Source organism: Panthera uncia (genome assembly GCF_023721935.1).
Source record: "Panthera uncia isolate 11264 chromosome B2 unlocalized genomic scaffold, Puncia_PCG_1.0 HiC_scaffold_24, whole genome shotgun sequence".
Taxonomy (NCBI): Eukaryota; Metazoa; Chordata; class Mammalia; order Carnivora; family Felidae; genus Panthera; species Panthera uncia.
Genome location: NW_026057580.1, coordinates 50,839,955 through 50,860,722, shown reverse-complemented (window position 1 = coordinate 50,860,722; position 20,768 = coordinate 50,839,955). Strand labels below are relative to the sequence as shown.

The window sequence follows — 20,768 nt, the reverse complement described above, 5'->3', positions numbered from 1 at the left end:
TGCTTACATAAATAATTATATATACAAGTCCACATGCTCTATTATTATCACTGGAAAACTGAATTCTGTGGTCGAGAGGAGTTCCACAGAATGGGTGACTCAGTCGGTTAAGCTTCCAACTCGATTTCAGCTCACGTCATGATCTCATGGTTCGTGAGTTCAAGCCCCACATCAAACTGTGCACGGACAGTGTGGAACCTGCTTGAGATTCTCTCTCTCTCTCTCTCTCTCTCTCTCTCTCTCTCTCTTTCTCTCTCTCTCTGCCTGCCCCCCCCCTCAAAATAATTGAACTTAAAAAAAAAAAAGGCAACTGATGATTTGGTTAGGTGTTTTATAGAATATCGACTTGTGTTTGTACCCCTATTTTATTCTTCTTTTGCAGGTTCATTTGTGTAATACTTCAGAAATAAAAATGTGTTTTGGTCCCAGCTGTGTGAATGAATGTAAGCCTGCAAAGATCACTTAGGTTCATATTTCAGTGAACCTTGAATGTCATGCTCATGGCTGATGACCTATCAAAATCTTATGAGTAAAGGAGTACTAATTGTAATAATAATAATAATATAAAAGTCATTCAGAATAAACTACCTTGATATACCAATATGAAACAAGGAAACCAGTTAGAGTTCTTATCTTGGGTAAAGAGTAGAGCTGGAACAAGAACAGTAAAACAGGAAACTTTTTGTTGAAGGACATATAAAGATAAATTGCATTTAACATTCTTTCCACTTCAGTTAGCATAGAAGTATTTGTGACCTAATGCAGATGTATATAGTAGTTTATCTGGTTTATCCTAGTCATGCTGGACTGAAAAGAAACTCTCCAGTTAGAATTTTAGTATAAAATTATATACAAAGAATTTATAAAATTTATAATTTGAATGAATTCCATTTCTGCTTTCGAATATTACTACAATGTGATGGTACAGATTATCTTTATTTTCTGTTTGTCATGAAGAGGAAAACCTAAGTAAGAGCATGCTACTTGGTGATTGTACTTGGTTAATAAAGCACTTAGGAAAGGCAGAATCTTAAGTTCAGAAAATTTTTCTGGAAATCTTTCATTAGGTCATTTTAACTGTAATAGAGTTATGTTCCTCCTGTACACACGTTCTAAACATAAAAAAAATTTTTTAGAAGGACGTTAAAAGTAAGGACATTTAAGGAGTGCTTGGGTACCTCAGTTGCTTAAGCATCTGACTTCAGCTCAGTTCATGATCTCATGGTTTGTGGGTTCAAGCCCTACGTCAGGCTTTGTCCTGACAGCTCAGAGCCTGGAGCCTGCTTTGGTTTGTTTCTCCCCCTCTTTCTGCCCCTCCCCCACTCGCACTCTGTCTCTGTTTCTTAAAAATGAATAAACGTTAAAAAAAATTTTTTCTTAATAATAAGGACATTTAAAATAAAGATCATTTTTTCCTTCTATATTGGTTTATTTTACCTTTTTTCTTTAATTAAAGTGTATGTTGTTATTTTCAAATAAATATATTCATGATTGAAAACAAATTCAAAAAGCACAGAAAAATATAAAGCAATATTTTCCTGTTTCTGCTCCTCAAAGGTAACCTCGGTCTTATTTCATTTTTTAAGCATGTATGGGTTATGTTATGTATAATGTTGCTTTTTTTCACTTACATGGACATCTTTTCATGTCAGTATATTCAGATATTTACCTCTTTATTTTTAATAAACAGAATTTCTTATTACTTTCTAAGCAAGTATTTGAAACTATTTCTGTTCATGTAAGCAATCTTAGACTTGGAAGACTTGATTTTTAGAGCTGTTTTCAGAAAATACAATGCTACTGAATCACTTGACATTTTGAGATTCTGTATAGTTTTCAATGCCCAAAATTGGTGCTTCTCAAACTTTCCCACTGCCTAGAACAAAGTAATGATATAACTTCAGTGTTCTACTAGGGACAGAGCCCAATAAGCCTTCTTAAGGAATATTGTGTGCAAATTTTGCATTCAACTTCATATATTGTGTAGTTTGTTTTCAAGTCAATCTTGGGATGTTAGAAATACTCACAGCTGTGTAAAAGTGATAGTCCAGGGAGAAGTGCTAGCTTTGACCTGGGGCTCTGTGGGCTCCCTACCACTTACCTTGGCATACACTGACATACTTGCAAGGTTTCATACCCTAGTTTGAAAAACACATAAAGTGAAGCCTTTAAAGCTATGCATTTAAATCCTGACAACCTATGTGTGCTGATAGAAATTGTATACAAATGTGGCTTTGATTCTTATGCTCACATGGTAAGAATTTTGACCCTCCAGCAATGTGGCAAACCAGATCAACTGAAAAATCATCCTACAACAAACACCCAGAGATACTACATATTACAACAGACCTCTTTTTTTTTTTTTTTTTTTATGTTTATTTAGTTTTGAGAAAGAGAGAAACAGAGCATGAGTGGGGGAAAAGCAGAGAGAGGGAGGGAGACACAGAATCCAAAGCAGTCTCCAGGCTCCGAGCTGTCTGCACAGAGCCCTATGCAGGGCTTGAACCCACCAACCATGAGATCATGACCTGAGCCAAAGTCAGATGCTCAACCAGCTGAGCCACCCAGGAGCCCCAGCAACAAACATCTTTTTACATGCATAGGTGATCTCACAAGAAGATGAGGGAAATCATCAGGGCAAAAGATGGAGAGAACTGAATCCTGAAAGAACTAAACCAAGCCTGGAAGCCAGGGAGTCTACTGTGAGCTTCTTTCAGTATAAAAAATGTAGAGTCCCCAATTTTAATGGCTCTTATGTAACTGGAGACAGGTCCTTTGTTCTGCACCAGGTAAAGTAGCAGACCTGAGACCTCTCTATAAAGTCAGTGTCTTTGGAGAGAACAACTTAAAAGTAGGCTAGGAAAAAAATCAGTTTTCTAACTAGGCAGAGCTTTTATTTCTTATTTCTTAACAGAGCTGTCTCCCTTCCTGCTGTCGTGAGTTTGAATTTGCCCTACTTGCACAATCAAGAAAAATCCCAGCAAGACAGGTTAAAACTGTTTTGGGGATTGGTAGTGTACCAGGGAGGGCATCTAATAGTAAGTGAAACTCCATTTTAAAGTCTTATTCTTTCAGTCCAGACTGTTAATTATTGCAGATTAAAACTGATCAAATCATAAAGCCACAATAAAGACTATGACACCTGTGGGGCGCCTGCTGGACTCGGTTGAGCGTCCGATTCTTGATTTCGGCTCAGGCCATGATCCCCAGGTTGTGGGATTAAACCTTGTGTCGGGCTCCATGCTGAACTTGGAACCTGCTTAAGATTCTTTTTCTTCCTCTACCTCTGCTCCTCCTATGCTTATGCTCACGCGTGCTATGCCCTCTCTCTCTCTCTCTCTCTCCCCCTCTCTCTCAAAAAAAAAAAAAAAAAAAAATTACTGCACCCGTAAGCATTCAGGTTACCATGAGTGAATGTCAGTAGAAATAACATAGAACAGAATTAAGCCCTCAAATATTAAGACTCCAAATATTTGAAATTATCAATATGGAATATAAAATAAGGATGCTAATTAAAAAAAAGGAATTAAAATGTTCAAGGAGTAAAAACTATTCAAAATGACCAAAAGAACTAAACACAACATTTTGGAATAATTAAAAAGTTTCAATAGATCTGGAATAGGTGACAAGAAAATCAGTAAGCTGTAAGATATCTGCGGTTACCCAGAATGCAACACAAATAGATGAGAAAAATGATAGGTTAAGGAACATAGGAAAAAGGAAAAGACTAACAACATAGAACTCCATTGAAGAAAATAGGATGGGGAGATATTATAACTTCAGAGGTATTGGCCAAGAATTTTCTGGACAAAGTTATGAATTGTAAATAGGATAAATGAAAAGGAGTCTACCCTGTGACACACCTTAAGGAGGCTACAGAACAACAAAAACAAAGGGGAGATTTTTAAATCAGCTAATCAGAAAAGAGATTACCTACAAAGGATTGTCAGATAGACTGAAGTATAGTTTCCAGTACCATTAATGGAAGCTAGAAAACTAGAATCATAACTTCACAGAGCTGAGAAAAAATAGTTACCTACGCAGAATTGTGTACCTGCCCTAAATTATTTTTAAGGAGAAAGGTGCAAGTTAAAGACATTTTGATAGAAAACCTGAGAGAATTTACAATACATGGACCTTAATTGAAGGTATTTGGGAAAGAAAGAAAATGATTACGTAGACAAGTATAAGGTTCAAGAAGGAATGGTGAAACAAAATGAGTAAACATACATTAAGATAAATGTTGGCCATATAAAACAGAAATACCTTTTTGCGTGTAAGAAGGGGATTCAAAATAAAGAATTATTTCTACTTGTTTACAGATTAACCAACATGACTATAAGTCTTTTAGGTAAGGATATTAGAGAGTGTCTCACACATTTATTTTTAAATGTTTAATTAACTCTTTAATAACAAACTAATAAAAATTGTCTTTTTACACTTTCAGAATGCTTTATATATTTCAGTTCTTATAGGACTAACAAGTTACATTGGGATATAAGAAGCTTAAGACTCTGAGTATCAGGGTCTTTGGAATCTTAATAGCTGAGAATATTAGCTATTTTAACACCAGCTGCTGTAGCTCATACTGGGCTTATCACAGTCGAAATGTATTTTTTGTGCATGTAAAATCCAAAACAGGTGTTCTTCTTTGGCAGATGGTCTTCCATGTAGTCATTCAAGGACCCAGTTAGGCTCCCTCCATCTTGTATTTCTGCTATCCTCCAGGACTTTGGGAAAGTAGGCATTCAGCCAGCAGATAAAGAGAATGGAGATCATGTGAGAGATTTTTTGGGCCACATCTAGAAGTAACCCTCCCTCTACCCACATATCAGTGGCCACAACTCAGTCTTAGCTACATCTAGAAGTTCAGAAAAGTAGAGGAAGTTGGGGGTGGCTTTTATGAGCAGTCAGCCAGTCCCGGTCACCCAAAGTATTTATTTACTGCTCTAACCACAGATTAGAACCGCTTACTGTTCTTTGCCAGTTAAACATCCCAAAGGCTCTCAGGATGACGTACCGTGTTCTCCAACTGGTATGGGTGTGGTCCGTTTAATTCATTTGGAAAGCAATTAAAAGGACAAGTTTATCTGTCACCTCTTCACCTCTTTCTCCCAACTCACACAATACATAATGGCAGAAAGACAGGACAATCAGTAAAATTTCCACTGGGAAAAGAGAAGCATGGAGGCATATAGCAGTTACTGGTGTGTAGGAATGAAGTCCTGCATTGTCTGGTCCCTCTGCCCTGGATTTGTGAGCGTGGTCTTGATCAGACCTTGATTTTACCCTTGGAAAGGAACTCCCTTATCCATTGCTCATGACTCCCAACTTTCACCCTTATCTAGACTCCTTGTGCATTTTCATACCACGTCAGACGTGGGTTTTGGCATAGACTGTCCTCAGAAGCCCTACAGTTTATATAACCTACATCCTGCTTATGTAGATCTGGGGTCCTGAGGATTGTTGTTAAGACTCAAAACAATCAAACTTTTAACTAGAAACTTGCTCCTTTGGCAATATTAATTTCTTCAAAAGTAGGTTTGTGATCTCTGGTTCCAGTCAGTTTCATGTGCCTATAACTATTACCAGAATTCTTTGTTAGGCAAAATCTTGAACCTGGTTTATTTGATTTCTGGCCACATCGCATTTTCTCAACTGAATAGTGGCACCCTGAAGCCATTAAATTTCGTGGGAAGTACTCTCTTTTAATGTGTTTTTTGCTGCAGTACTGAGTCTTCGTGGACCTTTGTCAGTCTTCCTTCTGTTTGGAATCTAGAAGCAGTCAGCTTTTGTAGTCCTTTAGGACCACAAATTATTGTAGGAGACAGATTTTACCAAATGTTTTGCCATGTCATTACATGGATTTTTCCAGCCTCCAATTTTAGCTTTCTTGTGCCTACTACTAAGCTAATATCAAATACAGTATATTAGATTTTTGTTACACCACCACCCACTTCTGTACCATTTTCTCGTATTGGTTAGAGTGGCACTGTTATAATAGGTAAGCTCTGAAATCTCATGGCTTTACAAAATATTTTTTTTTCCTTCACTCGTATGAAGTCCAAAATGAGTGTTTCTGATTAGTGAGTTTTTCACATTGGTGGCTCAGAATCCCAGGCTTCTTCTGTCTTGTAATTCAAAATCTTCTGCATGCAGTGGCATACGAGGAAAAGAAGGAGTAAATTTGTACGTGGGAGATTTTTATGGCCAGGCTTGAAAGTGAAGTACATAACTTCTACCCACAATCCATTGGCTGGAATGGACGAACAGCCCCATCTAACTGCTCAGAAATCTAAAAAATCTAATCTTTTTGCCCAGGAGGGAAAGGAAATAGGGTCAGTGAACAGTTAACCAGTCTGGATACATTAGGCTAAACTAAAGATTCATATCTGTTTGCCATAAGATTAATAACAAGTCTATAAACGTTTGGACCATGATCCATGGTAAGACATACTTCATAGTCTATCGTGTACATATTAATGTGTATAAAACTGAAACAACATACATGAAACGGTATTTAATCTGTTTGTGACACACTTTGGTATTTTCTATTCTATTTTTTAAAATGCTGTCATAGTCTACTGAATCAATTTTGTGACCTAGGTTTCCAGATCTTTGGGCTAGATTTTATGATCTATATTTTATGACTAGGTTTCTGCCTGCAGCTTGAAAAACACTGCAAAGGGTAGATTAAGTTTAGGGTGCAAGTGATTTATGAAGGTATTGAAATCCATCCACTTTCATTTCAGGACACCATAACGTTGACCTAGAACTTTTTAAAACCCCATGTTTAATTTTGGCCCAGAGAGACATATAGTCAGGAAAGATTATGGAGATAGAGATGGAGACATCAAAATGTGGGTCTAGCAGTCTCCCTAAGAGAACTAGGTTAAGGTCAGTTAATCTTTGCTAATATTCCTCTGAACTGTTAAGCTGTTAGGGTGACCAGGAAGCATTTGACAGAAGTTGAATAGTGACATTTTGCTTAACACTTTCTGTTTCCACAAATGTCTCTTCTTTTTTTGTAGGAATCAAGTATTGGTCTAATAACCTTTGTTTTTGTTTTTTTGTAAACAGCTTGTTGCTGGTTGCAGGGGGGACAGTTTTAAAAATCTGTGACTTTGGTACAGCCTGTGACATTCAGACACACATGACCAATAACAAGGGCAGTGCTGCTTGGATGGCACCTGAAGTTTTTGAAGGTAAAATGACAAAAGCATGTTGTGATTGATAATCTTCCTTCTTACTCCGTGTACATCCAGTATGTGTTTATGGCTTTACCCCGTTTCCATGGTTTTACTCCTGCATAGTACATATCATAAAGTATACAGTTAACCCTTGAACAATGCAGACGGTTAATGGCACCACTGCCCCATGCAGTTGAAAATCCACGTGTAACTTTTGACTCCCCCAAACTTAACTACTGAAAGTCTACTGTTGACCAGAAGCCTTAGTAATAACAAACATTTGATTAACACATATTTTATATATGTATTATATACCGTACTCTTACAATAAAGTAAGCTGAGAAAAGAAAATGTTATTAAGATAATAAGGAAAACACACTTATGGTGTTAAACTGTATTTGTCCAAAAAAAAAAAATGTGTGTATAAATCTAGTATTCATGGGTCAGCTGTACTAAAGTCTAAGGAGGTAGCAAACAAATACAGCCCTAGATCATAGTAAGATTTATATTGTCTAGCAACATTCTGTGCAAATTCAAGTATATGTTCAATCCTCATTTTCATATTCTACCATTGCAACTGTAAAAATCACCTATTTGTAACCCTAAAATCAGTATTCATGGTGCTTTCATGGTTATTTGTGGTCATGTATGGAGCAGGGAAAAATTGTGAGTCATCCAACACACGTTCCCGGCTAAGGAACGAGACAGCACACCACCTTCGTATTTCAGCTCTCATACTGTGTTGTTTTTATGATCTACATAGTACCACATTTTTTTCGTTCTTTATGTGCTTTTTGTTGGTGATTTTACTGTTTAAGATGGCCTCCAAGAGCAGCATTGAAGTGTTCTAGTGTTCCTAAGTATAACAAGACTGGTATGTCTTACAGAGAGAAAAATGCATGCTAGCTAATCTTTATTCAGGTATGATTTATAGTGCAGTTCCATGAGTTCAATATTAAGAATCCACAATATGTATTAAATAAGGTGTTTTAAACAGAAACACACATAAAACAAGGTTATGCGTTTTTTTTGTTTTTTGTTTTTTTTTAATATATGAAATTTACTGTCAAATTAGTTTCCATACAACACCCAGTGCTCATCCCAAAAGATGCCCTCTTCAATGCCCATCACCTACCCTCTCCTCCCTCCCACCCCCCATCAACCCTCAGTTTGTTCTCAGTTTTTAAGAGTCTCTTATGCTTTGGCTCTCTCCCACTCTAACCTCTTTTTTTTTTTCCTTCCCCTCCCCCATGGGTTTCTGTTAAGTTTCTCAGGATCCACATAAGAGTGAAAACATATGGTATCTGTCTTTCTCTCTCTGAGTTATTTCACTTAGCATAACACTCTCCAGTTCTATCCATGTTGCTACAAAGGGCCATATTTCATTCTTTCTCATTGCCACGTAGTACTCCATTGTGTATATAAACCACAATTTCTTTATCCATTCATCAGTTGATGGACATTTAGGTTCGTTCCATAATTTGGCTATTGTTGAGAGTGCTGCTATAAACATTGGGGTACAAGTGCCCCTATGCATCAGTACTCCTGTATCCCTTGGGTAAATTCCTAGCAGTGCTATTTCTGGGTCATAGGGTAGGTCTATTTTTAATTTTTTGAGGAACCTCCACACTGTTTTCCAGAGCGGCTGCACCAATTTGCATTCCCGCCAACAGTACAAGAGGGTTCCCGTTTCTCCACATCCTTGCCAGCATCTATAGTCTCCTGATTTGTTCATTTTGGCCACTCTGACTGGCGTGAGGTGATATCTGAGTGTGGTTTTGATTTGTATTTCCCTGATGAGGAGCGACGTTGAGCATCTTTTCATGTGCCTGTTGGCCATCCGGATGTCTTCTTTAGAGAAGTGTCTATTCATGTTTTCTGCCCATTTCTTCACTGGCTTATTTGTTTTTTGGGTGTGGAGTTTGGTGAGCTCTTTATAGATTTTGGATACTAGCCCTTTGTCCGATATGTCATTTGCAAATATCTTTTTCCATTCTGTTGGTTGTTTTCTTTGCTGTGCAGAAGCTTTTTATCTTCATGAGGTCCCAATAGTTCATTTTTGCTTTTAATTCCCTTGCCTTTGGGGATGTGTCAAGTAAGAAATTGCTGCGACTGAGGTCAGAGAGGTCTTTTCCTGCTTTCTCCTCTAAGGTTTTGATGGTTTCCTGTCTCACATTCAGGTCCTTTATCCATTTTGAGTTTATTTTTGTGAATGGTATAAGAAAGTGGTCTAGTTTCATTCTTCTGCATGTTGCTGTCCAGTTCTCCCAGCGCCATTTGTTAAAGAGACCGTCTTTTTTGCATTGGATATTCTTTCCTGCTTTGTCCAAGATTAGGTGGCCATACTTTTGTGGGTCTAGTTCTGGGGTTTCTATTCTATTCCATTGGTCTGTGTGTCTGTTTTTGTGCCAATACTATGCTGTCTTGATGATTACAGCTTTGTAGTAGAGGGTAAAGTCTGGGATTGTGATGCCTCCTGCTTTGGTCTTCCTCTTCAAAATTTCTTTGGCTATTCGGGGCCTTTTGTGGTTCCATATGAATTTTAGGATTGCTTGTTCTAGCTTCGAGAAGAATGCTGGTGAAATTTTGGTTGGGATTGCATTGAATGTGTAGATAGCTTTGGGTAGTATTGACATTTTAACAATATTTATTCTTCCAACCCATGAGCACGGAATGTTTTTCCATTTCTCTATGTCTTCTTCAATTTCCTTCATAAGCTTTCTATAGTTTTCAGCATATAGATCTTTTACATCTTTGGTTAGATTTATTCCTAGGTATTTTATGCATCTTGGTGCAATTGTGAATGGGATCAGTTTCTTTATCTTTCTGTTGCTTCATTATTAGTGTATAAGAATGCAACTGACTTCTGTACATTGATTTTGTATCCTGCAACTTTGCTGAATTCATGTATCCATTCTAGCAGACTTTTGGTGGAGTCTATCGGATTTTCCATGTATATACCATGTCATCTGCAAAAAGTGAAAGCTTGACTTCATCTTTGCCAATTTTGATGCCTTTGATTTCCTTTTGTTGTCTGCTGATGCTAGCACTTCCAAAACTATGTTAAACAACAGTGGTCAGAGTGGACATCCCTGTCGTGTTCCTGATCTCAGGGAGAAAGCTCTCAGTTTTTCCCCATTGAGGATGATATTAGCTGTGGGCTTTTCATAAATGGCTTTTATGATCTTTAAGTATGTTCCTTCTATCCCGACTTTCTTGAGGGTTTTTATTAAGAAAGGATGCTGAATTTTGTCAAATGCTTTTTCTGCATCAGTTGAGAGGATCATATGGTTCTTATCTTTTCTTTTATTAATGTGATGTATCACGTTGATTGACTTGCGAATGTTGAACCAGCCCTGCATCCCAGGAATGAATCCCACTTGATCATGGTGAATAATTCTTTTTATAAGCTGTTGAATTTGATTTGCTAGTATCTTATTGAGAATTTTTGCATCCATATTCATCAGGGATATTGGCCTGTAGTTCTCTTTTTTTGCTGGGTCTCTGTCTGGTTTAGGATTCAAAGTAATACTGGCTTCATAGAATGAGTCTGAAAGTTTTCCTTCCCTTTCTATTTTTTGGAATAGCTTGAGAAGGATAGGTATTATCTCTGCTTTAAATGTCTGGTAGAACTCCCCCGGGAAGCCATCTGGTCCTGGACTCTTATTTGTCGGGAGATTTTTGATAACTGATTCAATTTCTTCGCTGGTTATGGGTCTGTTCAAGCTTTCTGTTTCCTCCTGTTTGAGTTTTGGAAGTGTGTGGGTGTTTAGGAATTTTTCCATTTTTTCCAGGTTGTCCAGTTTGTTGGCATATAATTTTTCATAGTATTCCCTGATAATTGCTTGTTTTTCTGAGAGATTGGTTGTAATAATTCCATTTTCATTCATGATTTTATCTATTTGGGTCATCTCCCTTTTCTTTTTTGAGAAGCCTGGCTAGAGGTTTATCAATTTTGTTTATTTTTTCAAAAAACCAACTCTTGGTTTCATTGATCTGCTCTACAGTTTTTTTAGATTCTATATTGTTTATTTCTGCTCTGATCTTTATTATTTCTCTTCTTCTGCTGGGTTAGGGTTGTCTTTGCTCCTCTGCTTCTATTTCCTTTAGGTGTGCTGTTAGATTTTGTATTTGGGATTTTTCTTGTTTCTTGAGATAGGCCTGGATTGCAATGTATTTTCCTTTCAGGACTGCCTTCGCTGCATCCCAACGCATTTGGATTGTTGTATTTTTATTTTTGTTTCCATATTTTTTTAAATTTATTCTCTAATTGCCTGGTTGACCCATTCATTCTTTAGTAGGGTGTTCTTTAACCTCCATGCTTTTGGAGGTTTTCCAGACTTCCATGTTTTGACCAGTTGACATTAAGAGCCTCACAGGAACCCAACTCTGATTGCCCCTATGAGCAAATGATTCAGCATTGACTAATTTCAGTCTTCGCAGAAACTTTATAGAACATAAATACCAGGAATAGTAAGACTCAACTGTACTTTTGTATTGGTTTCCTAGTAGTTAAAAATTGACATCTAAAGTTGAAATGAGCATGCCTTTGGAATGCAAGTAATTTGGCAGAAATATGATAACTAAGAAAGACAAGTAAAGAAAAATCTCATGTTTAGTTTCTTTTTTTAAGTTTATTTATTTTGAGGGAAAGAACAAGTGGGGGGAGGGACAGAGAGGGAGAGAGTATCCCAAGCAAGCTCCAGTGCTGTCAGCACTGAGCTGGACACAGGGCCCAATCTCAAGAATCGTGAGATCATGACCTGAGTCAAAATCAAGAGTCAGACGCTTAACTGACTGGGCCACCCAGGCACCCCTGTTCGCTTTCTTTTACATCTCCGTATTTCACGCAAGTTCTAAAAGAATGGTCTATAAATTCATGATAGGTTTCTGTATGAAAACATCAAGCTATCTGTTAAATGAGTAAAGTTGAACTGAAGATGTGTGATTTGTATATTAGGAAGTAAGACTGTCCATAAAATTTAGAATCAGTTTAGTAATCAGGTTCTGCTTATGTCTTATTTCTTCTATTTTTGATGAATTTAAGGATTTTTGTTTCTTTGTTTATAGCCACTTGAGGGAAAGAGAAATTTGCTGTGCACATGGTCACTTGAGTGGACCTATTTTGCCCTAAAATTCAGTCAAAAAGTGAATGGACCAGCAAATGTTAAATTATACAAAATTAAATAATGCCTCCTGTTTTTAAGTTCATATACAGAATACATTGTTTTAAAACTATTTAAAATACTTTTTTGTGTGTTAAAATAACATAGTATTGCTATAGTATGGAAAGCAAAAAGATTTGTTTATTCAAAAAAGCCCAGAAATAAAAGTTACTTTTAATATTTAGAGTAACAAAGCTCGTACTATTAAGCTAGACTTCTTCATTTCTGAAAGATGTCAGCACCTGTAGCCCAAGTCCGACTGTAATCTCATTTTAATGCTTACAGTGTGCAGCTTAGTTGCATGTGTAATACACGTGCTAAGTACATGTGTAGCTATCACTATAATAATTGTTCGTTGTTACAGTGGGTTTTTTGTGGGTTTTAGCTGTTTATTGTGCTGATTCACCCGCCGATTTAGTGATCCTACAAATTTGGCAGCGTAATCTGCTTACTATAAATTTGTTATGCATAATTTTCACTGCTTACAACTTTTAAGTTTGCAAATTAAATTTTATCTTGCCAGATATTGAAAAGAAAATCTTATCACTAAATTAGAAATTTCTTCTGCTTTGCTAGTAGGGTAGTTCTATCCATCAAAAGAATGAATGGGAGAAGAAAATTTAAGATTAAAAAATTACAGAAAGTAATGTACAGATGTTTCATACTGTGTCCCAGGGAAAGTATAAGTCTAAATAAATAGAAGAAAGGTCCTATGCCTCTGAATGAAAGGTAGAAAATGACCAACTTTCTAAGGTGATTTTTTTAGTGCATTAACACTCAATTCATTAAATAAATATATTTGTTGCAGAGACTTAAGGTATTTTACAAAGAATAATTTCTCAGCTCTACATGCAGCATCCTCCTGTACACAGTGCTCACTCTTAAAATTTATGAAAACAGTTGTTTCTGTAAGTCATGTGGAAAAAAGTCTTGAAATTATACCACCTTTTTTTCTAGGTAGCAATTACAGTGAAAAATGTGACGTCTTCAGCTGGGGTATTATCCTTTGGGAAGTAATAACACGTCGGAAACCCTTTGATGAGATTGGTGGCCCAGCTTTCCGTATCATGTGGGCTGTTCATAATGGTTCGTAAAAAGAAATTTTTCTTTAATTATTTTGCATATTTTCTGTCTGGAAAATTGTGTCTACCTCAAAGAAAATCATTTATCCCTAACATTAAAACATCCAGTTCTTTGTTGCCAGAATACTTTGCTGCCATCAGTCTCCTGCACTCCTCCCCACACCCCCCAAATCAGTCAGGGCAGTGCCGAGACTGGTCCTGTCCTTAGAACAAGGCTGAGGAGGTCTGCTGATTCTGCTGATTTGGGAAAGGCCATCAGTACAGCCAGAGCCAACTACCTAGGATGGCTTTCTCCAGGGGATGGAAAAGCATTGGGTTGGACTCTGTGGAGAAAATAAAATTTAAAAATTAAATAAATAAGTAAAATCTCTTCTCATGATCAAGGTAGTTGAAGGAGGTATAACCTTTTCTCTTGAGGAAGCAAAGAATAATAATAAGAGTTGTTACTTAAGCTATTCGTAAAGACAAAACAGAGTTCATCACATACTCTTTCTTTTATCTCCTCATCCATCCTTATGAAGGGAGTACTATTCCTCATTTTACAGTTTTGTAGATTAGGAAACTGAGACCTAAACAGGAAAAGGAAGTTGCCCAAGGTCACTAGATTAGTAAGTGGTATTGCTGGGATTCATATCCAGATCTTTGTGAGTCTCGGTGCCCATATTTTTTAATTATATTGATATATGAACTCTTTCTTTGCATCCCTCCCGCTCCTTTTAGACCTGTAGTTATGTTTCTAACCACTTATGATGTTAAAATACATGTTCTTCATAATCTAGTTACTTCACATTTTATTTGGAAAAATAAACTCTTCATGAAGGGAAACCTTGTTTAACCTTCCTAATTTTTGCATCACTCTAATTTATCATTTGGCTGTAATCATTCTGATTATGGCATTTTAGTTTTATTGGCATTTTAATACACTATTCCACAAATCATACAAATACCTGCCTAATTAGGTCATTAATAGACTTGTCAAACAGTGCCATCATCTGAGTAATCTTAAGTGTTTTTACCAGTTTCCTGTACTACCTTTCATTTTACTACCTTTAATGTCATTGTAGAGAGTACTAGAGCACTGACAAGACAGTGTTTCATGTTCTCTCTGTCAGTTGTCAGTAAATAATTGACAGTGAAGTAAGGAATAAAAGAACTAACTTGTTAGTTGGTGAAATTACAAAAATTTCATTATATTTGAGGCTTTCTTTAAGATAGGGACCTCACTAATAATATTACAGTCTTGGTAATTACGTAAAAGTTGATAGTTCTCAGCTTGTGAAATGACAGATTCACAGCAGCCAAAAAATGTCTGCCACCAACAAAAGAGTCATTTGGAGGTCAGTGAGTATGATACCACAGTGATGTGACTTTTCTGCTATGGAAGATTTTTCAAACATATTTGAAATTTTTACAGTAAATCTGAAAATACAGTTCAAGGAAGATTACCTCAAGCCACCATTTTATTTTCTTAATAAAACACTCACTAAGCCATTATTATTTGTTAAAAGAACAATATTAGAACAAATGAAATATTATTTCTCATTATTTCTCATAAGTATGAGAAATAATATACTCTTAACCATAATGCATATAAAAATTTTAATTTAACTTTGCCAAAAGTATAGCTTCCCCTTTATGAAAATATGTTAACCTAATAGACCAAAAAGAAATGTACTTTTATTATTCCAAAATAAATCTTAAATTACAAGAACTATAAAATAACTACTGTATTGGAAATACATATAAAAAACTTACACCATTCTTTGGGTAAATACATTCTTTCCCCCCCCTCTAATTTTCAATTATAGGTACTCGACCACCACTGATCAAAAATTTACCTAAGCCCATTGAGAGCCTGATGACTCGTTGTTGGTCTAAAGATCCTTCTCAGCGCCCTTCAATGGAGGAGATTGTGAAAATAATGACTCACTTGATGCGGGTATAATCCTTCTCTTGAGGGGTTTTGGATTTAGGGGAATTTGATATATACTGAGTTTGGGATTTTGAAGTAAAGAGACATTATTGCTTTTTTCTGCTTTATACTTTTCTGTATTGTCCAAGTTAGAATGGGTACTTATCACTTCTATAATCAAAGGAAGAAATGTTATTTTGGAAAAGAAAAAAAGTCTAGTTCTTTATACTGGAAAGATAGCTAGACTAGGTTTCTGGACTTGGTTTTTCTTCCTGTGTAACTTAGTGGACAGATGTGTTTGTTTTGGGGGCCTGTTGCCTCATCTGTAATGTGAGAGAAGCTGAATTAAATGTCTTTACAGGACTTAGGTATATTCTGACTCTAATACTTGCCAAACTAAATTTTAAATTTTCTTGAGTGCAGATCTTCTTCAAACAATCACTTATCTGCAGGACAATAGAATGGTTGCATTCCCAGACACCTTTATTTAAATGATTTTTACCTTCTGGTTTTTCATTGCATATTTTTAGCTTTTCATTTGCCATTAAAAAGTTAAACTTCTAGGATTTATGGAATTTTTAAATTTAGAAGAACCCTGTTAAATGATCATCAAAATTTCTTAGTCTATAAACAAACACTTTTAGAATTATTTGAATAATTTTAGGACTCTGGTTTTTGGTGCACTAGCAAAATCTATCAAACGCTACTTTGACTTTTAAAAGTTCACATACTTATGAAAAGTCCCTGAATTTCACAACAATTTGCTCACTAGAAGAACCCTTCAAACTCCTTAAATATATACTTCCTAAATGGCCAAAGATCTGTTTATTCTATTGAAACCAAGCATGAACTACTCTGATTAAAACTTCCCATCATATGTGGATACCAGCTATACATCAAGCCCTAAAGATATGGTCATAATAAAACAACTTAGTCGCCATAGTCAGATACTTGAAAACATTGGGATACATAAATTGTTCAAATTATAATTGTACTTATATTTGCTTTGTCTGATTTGAAAAGAAGACCTTCCTTTTTTCCCCTAAGTTCTAATATTTATCCAGCAAAAATTTCCAATATTACATCTCCAGTTTATAGAGAAACAGCCATAATCTATCTCTGATATTCAAAATATTAGTTCTAACAATTATTCTATGACATAACAGGCTCAGTTGCCAGACTAACAATAATTTCAGCAGTTTGGAAGTTTATATCACTACTATGAGAACATAAGTACGTTTTATATCATTGTGAGGAGTCATACTATTTCCTGTGTTCCTTTACAGAAATGTATGCTGTTTTCTTCAAAACTATCTAGGCTCTATGTAAAATAGATACTTAAGTAGATATATGGCATTGATCATAGTGGAAATTCAAAAGAGTAGCACATTATCGTCATCTTTGTAAAATCAAAAACTTAAGGAACATACTGAGTTTAGGTATCTGTAAATTCAGTGTATGCCTTACAGAAAATAAAGCAGCACTTTCCTACTTTCAAATCCCAGAACAAAAAAATAATTAATGTGTACTCTCCAAGTTAATTCTTACAGGATTTAATTTGTATTAAAGAAATTTTAAATTGTAATGTACTTTTTCATACATAGTACTTTCCAGGAGCAGATGAGCCATTACAGTATCCTTGTCAGTACTCAGATGAAGGACAGAGCAATTCTGCCACCAGTACAGGTAAATGGATAGATTGGAAGAGTAATAACCTAATTTTTTTGTGTCTCTGTTCCTATGAAATTATAATCAAGAGGCAATGAATGATGTCTCTATTTGCATTTTAATTTCTTCATTTCATATGATTGACTGCAATTTGAGTTTCCTGGTGCATCATTCTTCATGAAGGTACCGAGATTAAAGAGTTACTAAAGACTTGCTTCCAAGTCTTAGAATTCTTGCATAGTTACATATAAAAAGATGGGATATTGTATTGCTGGGAATGTCATTCTTTATTTGAAAAATAAAAATCGTTTTTACACAGATACTGCTACATCAAAGAATATTAGAAATTATTGTAAATATAAAAAACAACGTATTTCTTCATCATGAACACCCTACTTTTTGGTCTTTGTAGAAGACTCTATAGAAACTCTTATTTAAGAACTCTTATTTTTAGTTCAAAGTTCCTTACTTTTCTAAATATCAAGTAGTAGTGGGATTGAAGTTTGTGATCATCAAAAAAGACCATAGAAATAACTCTCTTAGAAAAATTGTGCCTCTCAAATTATATGGCATTTTAAGCATTCATTGTTAATTTAATTAAAACAAAAGGGCTTGTGTGTGTATATATACAATATTTATCCTGTACTTAAAATTGTATTTTTACCGACAAGTATTTTTACTGATCTAAATAATTGCATTTATTTTAATCTGGTTTAATAGTTGTTCCCAAATTCCATTTTTACCGAAAATCTTTTGAGTTGCACTGAATTCTTTTTTTTTTCCCCAATATATGAAATTTATTGTCAAATTGGTTTCCATACAACACCCAGTGCTCATCCCAAAAGGAGTTGCACTGAATTCTTAAATGCACTTCTCTAAAATTCCATCATGTGTTTCTACCACTGCTTCCAAACCCTCTCTCTGTTTAAGTGCTGTGACCTTCAGTCCTTTGATTCTTCTGTTTACTGAGCCGCAGTTCTCTTAGGTCCGTCCTTTCATCCTCCCTTCACTTAATTCCAGCTGGTTATTATAATTTCTTATCTTAAGCTTGTTTGGCTAAACTTAATTTGTTAAATCTGACACTCAGTTTCCCCTTGTCTATAGCAGTGCAGCTGAATGTGTCTGGAGACGACTCATGTTTAAGGTCTTCAAATGCCTTAGTGATTTAGTGACGTTGGATAGTTGTGCCATATTTTAGTCTATCTCCTCTCTCTTAGATGACTTAATTGTATACTTTAGCCTCTCTCCTCAAACTTCAAACATCTCTTCACTACACACTTTCAGCTGATCCCATTTGTTATTTCTTTGACAAAATTGGAGTAATCAGAAAAGATAGCTTCCAGAAGCTGCCCCACTACATCTGCCCACCTACCTGTATCTGGGCCCTTCTGCTCTCCATTCTCTTCTGTTAAAATGGCTAAGCTCTCCATGCTCTCACCAAAGGCAGGCGTGTCTGCTTGTGCACTATATCCCATCTGCTCTTCCCAGTTGTTCTTCCCTCAGTCTGTTGCCTCATCAGTGTTAGCCTTTCTACTGGAATCATTCCCAAGGCATGTATATGTATAGTCTGTACTTACATTCTGTTACCTCTTCCCATTCTTTCCTGTGCCCAGTCCATTCAGGCTTTTATTATACCGCTACTCCAGAATTGCTCTTGTCAAGGTCACCAGTTGTCTCCACATAACTAAATCGAAATGAATGATTTTTAGTTCTCTTCTTTTTTGACTTTCAGTAACATTTGACACATTTCATTACTCTCTCCTTCTATAGCATGTTCTTCAGTTGATCTTCAGGATACCATAGTAGCCTGGATTTCATCTTCCATCTCTGGCCACTTTTCTGATGGTTTCCTAGGCTGGTTATTTTTTTATCTTCCTAACCTACACATGTCAGTATTCCTAGGGCTCAGTCATTGAGCCTTTAGCTTATTTCTCTACACTCATCTCCTTCATGATCTCATCCAGTATCGTGGTTTTATATACCATCTATTTGCTGGTATTTTGCTCCATCCCAGACCTGACCTTTGTACTCCTATATCCACCTACTTGCTTGATACCTGATAGGAAATCAAACTTATGTTTTCCAAATTAAACTTCTGATAGTCCCTTCAAACTTACTTCTCCCATCGTCTCACCATCTTGATAGCCACTCTGATTTACCAGCTCAGGCTAAGAACCTTAAAGTCATCCTTGTACTATTAGAAGACTAATAAGCATTTTGGTTCCCTTTCTGTGCTATCCTTAAATTCCATTTAAAATGGATTTGTTTGGATATCTTTATTGACTTGAAAAGTCTTATTTTGTTCATATTCATGTCTTGTTAGTTTAGAAAATAATTTATGTTACGTATTATTGAATAAAGCATCTGTATTATTCCAACCTGTAGTCATAAATGTTTCTGCTTTCCTAGGCTCATTCATGGACATCGCTTCTACAAATACCAGTAATAAAAGTGACACTAATATGGAGCAAATTCCTGCAACAAATGATACTATTAAACGCTTAGAATCAAAATTGTTGAAAAATCAGGCAAAGCAACAGGTTTGTTTTGTTACTAAAAGTAAAATTCTGTGATGACCTTACTAGTAGTCACAACTTTATGCTAACTAAAATTAATTATTTGGCATCTTCCATTATACAAGTGCTGAGTCTTATTCTTGAAGCAGATAAGAATAGAGACATAAAATGAGATTCTCCTACTGTTTATTACCGATCAAATTGTTTTGTCTTCTGATTATGGCTGCCTTTGCCAATAGCGCAACTCCCTCCCTGTGATGTTCCCTAACTTTAATGGTTAAATATGTAAGATGCTTATTTCTTGGTTCTACTACTCAGTTAAAGGAGTTTGTCCTCAGTCTGTCATTTCATACTGTTCAGATTTGTTATGTTTTTGCTGTTACTGGTTTAAAAGTATGTTAAGTAGTGATTTTATTCATCTTACATGATACATTTAGGTTAAAGAATAATCGTAGCATTTAACTTCCAACTCTAGTGACTGCCCTTTCCTAAAGGCAGTGTTTGTAGCTTGCTCTCCCTTAGAACCTCCTTTTTCCTTCATAACAGCACAGAATCTCTAAGAATCTCAGTTGATATCTTCCTCCTCCTAGGTTGCCCAGGATTTTTAAATTTAAAGAACTTCAATAATTCAAATTGACCTGTAATTTTAACAGAGTGAATCGGGACGTTTAAGCCTGGGAGCTTCCCGTGGGAGCAGCGTGGAGAGCTTGCCCCCCACCTCTGAGGGCAAGAGGATGAGTGCTGACATGTCTGAAATAGAAGCCAGGATTGCTGCGACAACAGGTAAAAAGGAAGTAAAAATCTGCAGAGGAGTGGAAAGAGTAGTTTCAGTTGTTTTACCTATGGCGATGTCAGGGGTTTTTTGTGTTATGAATTTTTTTAAAGCAGGAAGTAGGCTTACAGTAGACTTTCTAAGCTACTAACAATAATTTATGTTTTTCTCCAGTTCCAAATAAGGCAGGTATGACTTGTAAAATTATTTGGATCATAAATTATATTTTTATCAAATGTAATTCAGCTCAAACATGAGCTGAAAATTTAAGTGGGAAATTGAAATTTTGCCAAAACTAGTATGTTTAGAGGATTTTGAGTGATTCTACTAGAATTTGTGCTAACTTCACATAATGGCAAATATTTTATTTTGAAATTAGCAGAAAAATATACTATAGATCCAAGTGTGGTTTGGCTTTACTGTCTGCTCCTTCTCCTTCTGGTAGCAAAAATAGATAAGTTGT

The 20,768-nt window shown here is 35.9% G+C and overlaps 1 protein-coding gene across 3 annotated transcripts in view; it reads left to right on the top strand.

Annotated features, from left to right (window-relative positions):
* The window catches only part of MAP3K7 (mitogen-activated protein kinase kinase kinase 7), an 84,883-nt gene that overhangs the window by 23,270 nt on the left and 40,845 nt on the right, over window positions 1-20,768 (top strand). For all 3 annotated transcript variants that reach the window (XR_007462770.1, XM_049654008.1, XM_049654007.1), the window contains exons 6-11: window positions 7,081-7,205; window positions 13,313-13,441; window positions 15,246-15,376; window positions 16,954-17,035; window positions 19,427-19,557; window positions 20,187-20,316. Coding sequence is in view for 2 of the 3 variants with exons in the window: in XM_049654008.1 (XP_049509965.1) it covers window positions 7,081-7,205; window positions 13,313-13,441; window positions 15,246-15,376; window positions 16,954-17,035; window positions 19,427-19,557; window positions 20,187-20,316 (728 nt within the window). In the remaining variant the exon portion in view is untranslated. The remainder of the gene's footprint in view (window positions 1-7,080; window positions 7,206-13,312; window positions 13,442-15,245; window positions 15,377-16,953; window positions 17,036-19,426; window positions 19,558-20,186; window positions 20,317-20,768) is intronic.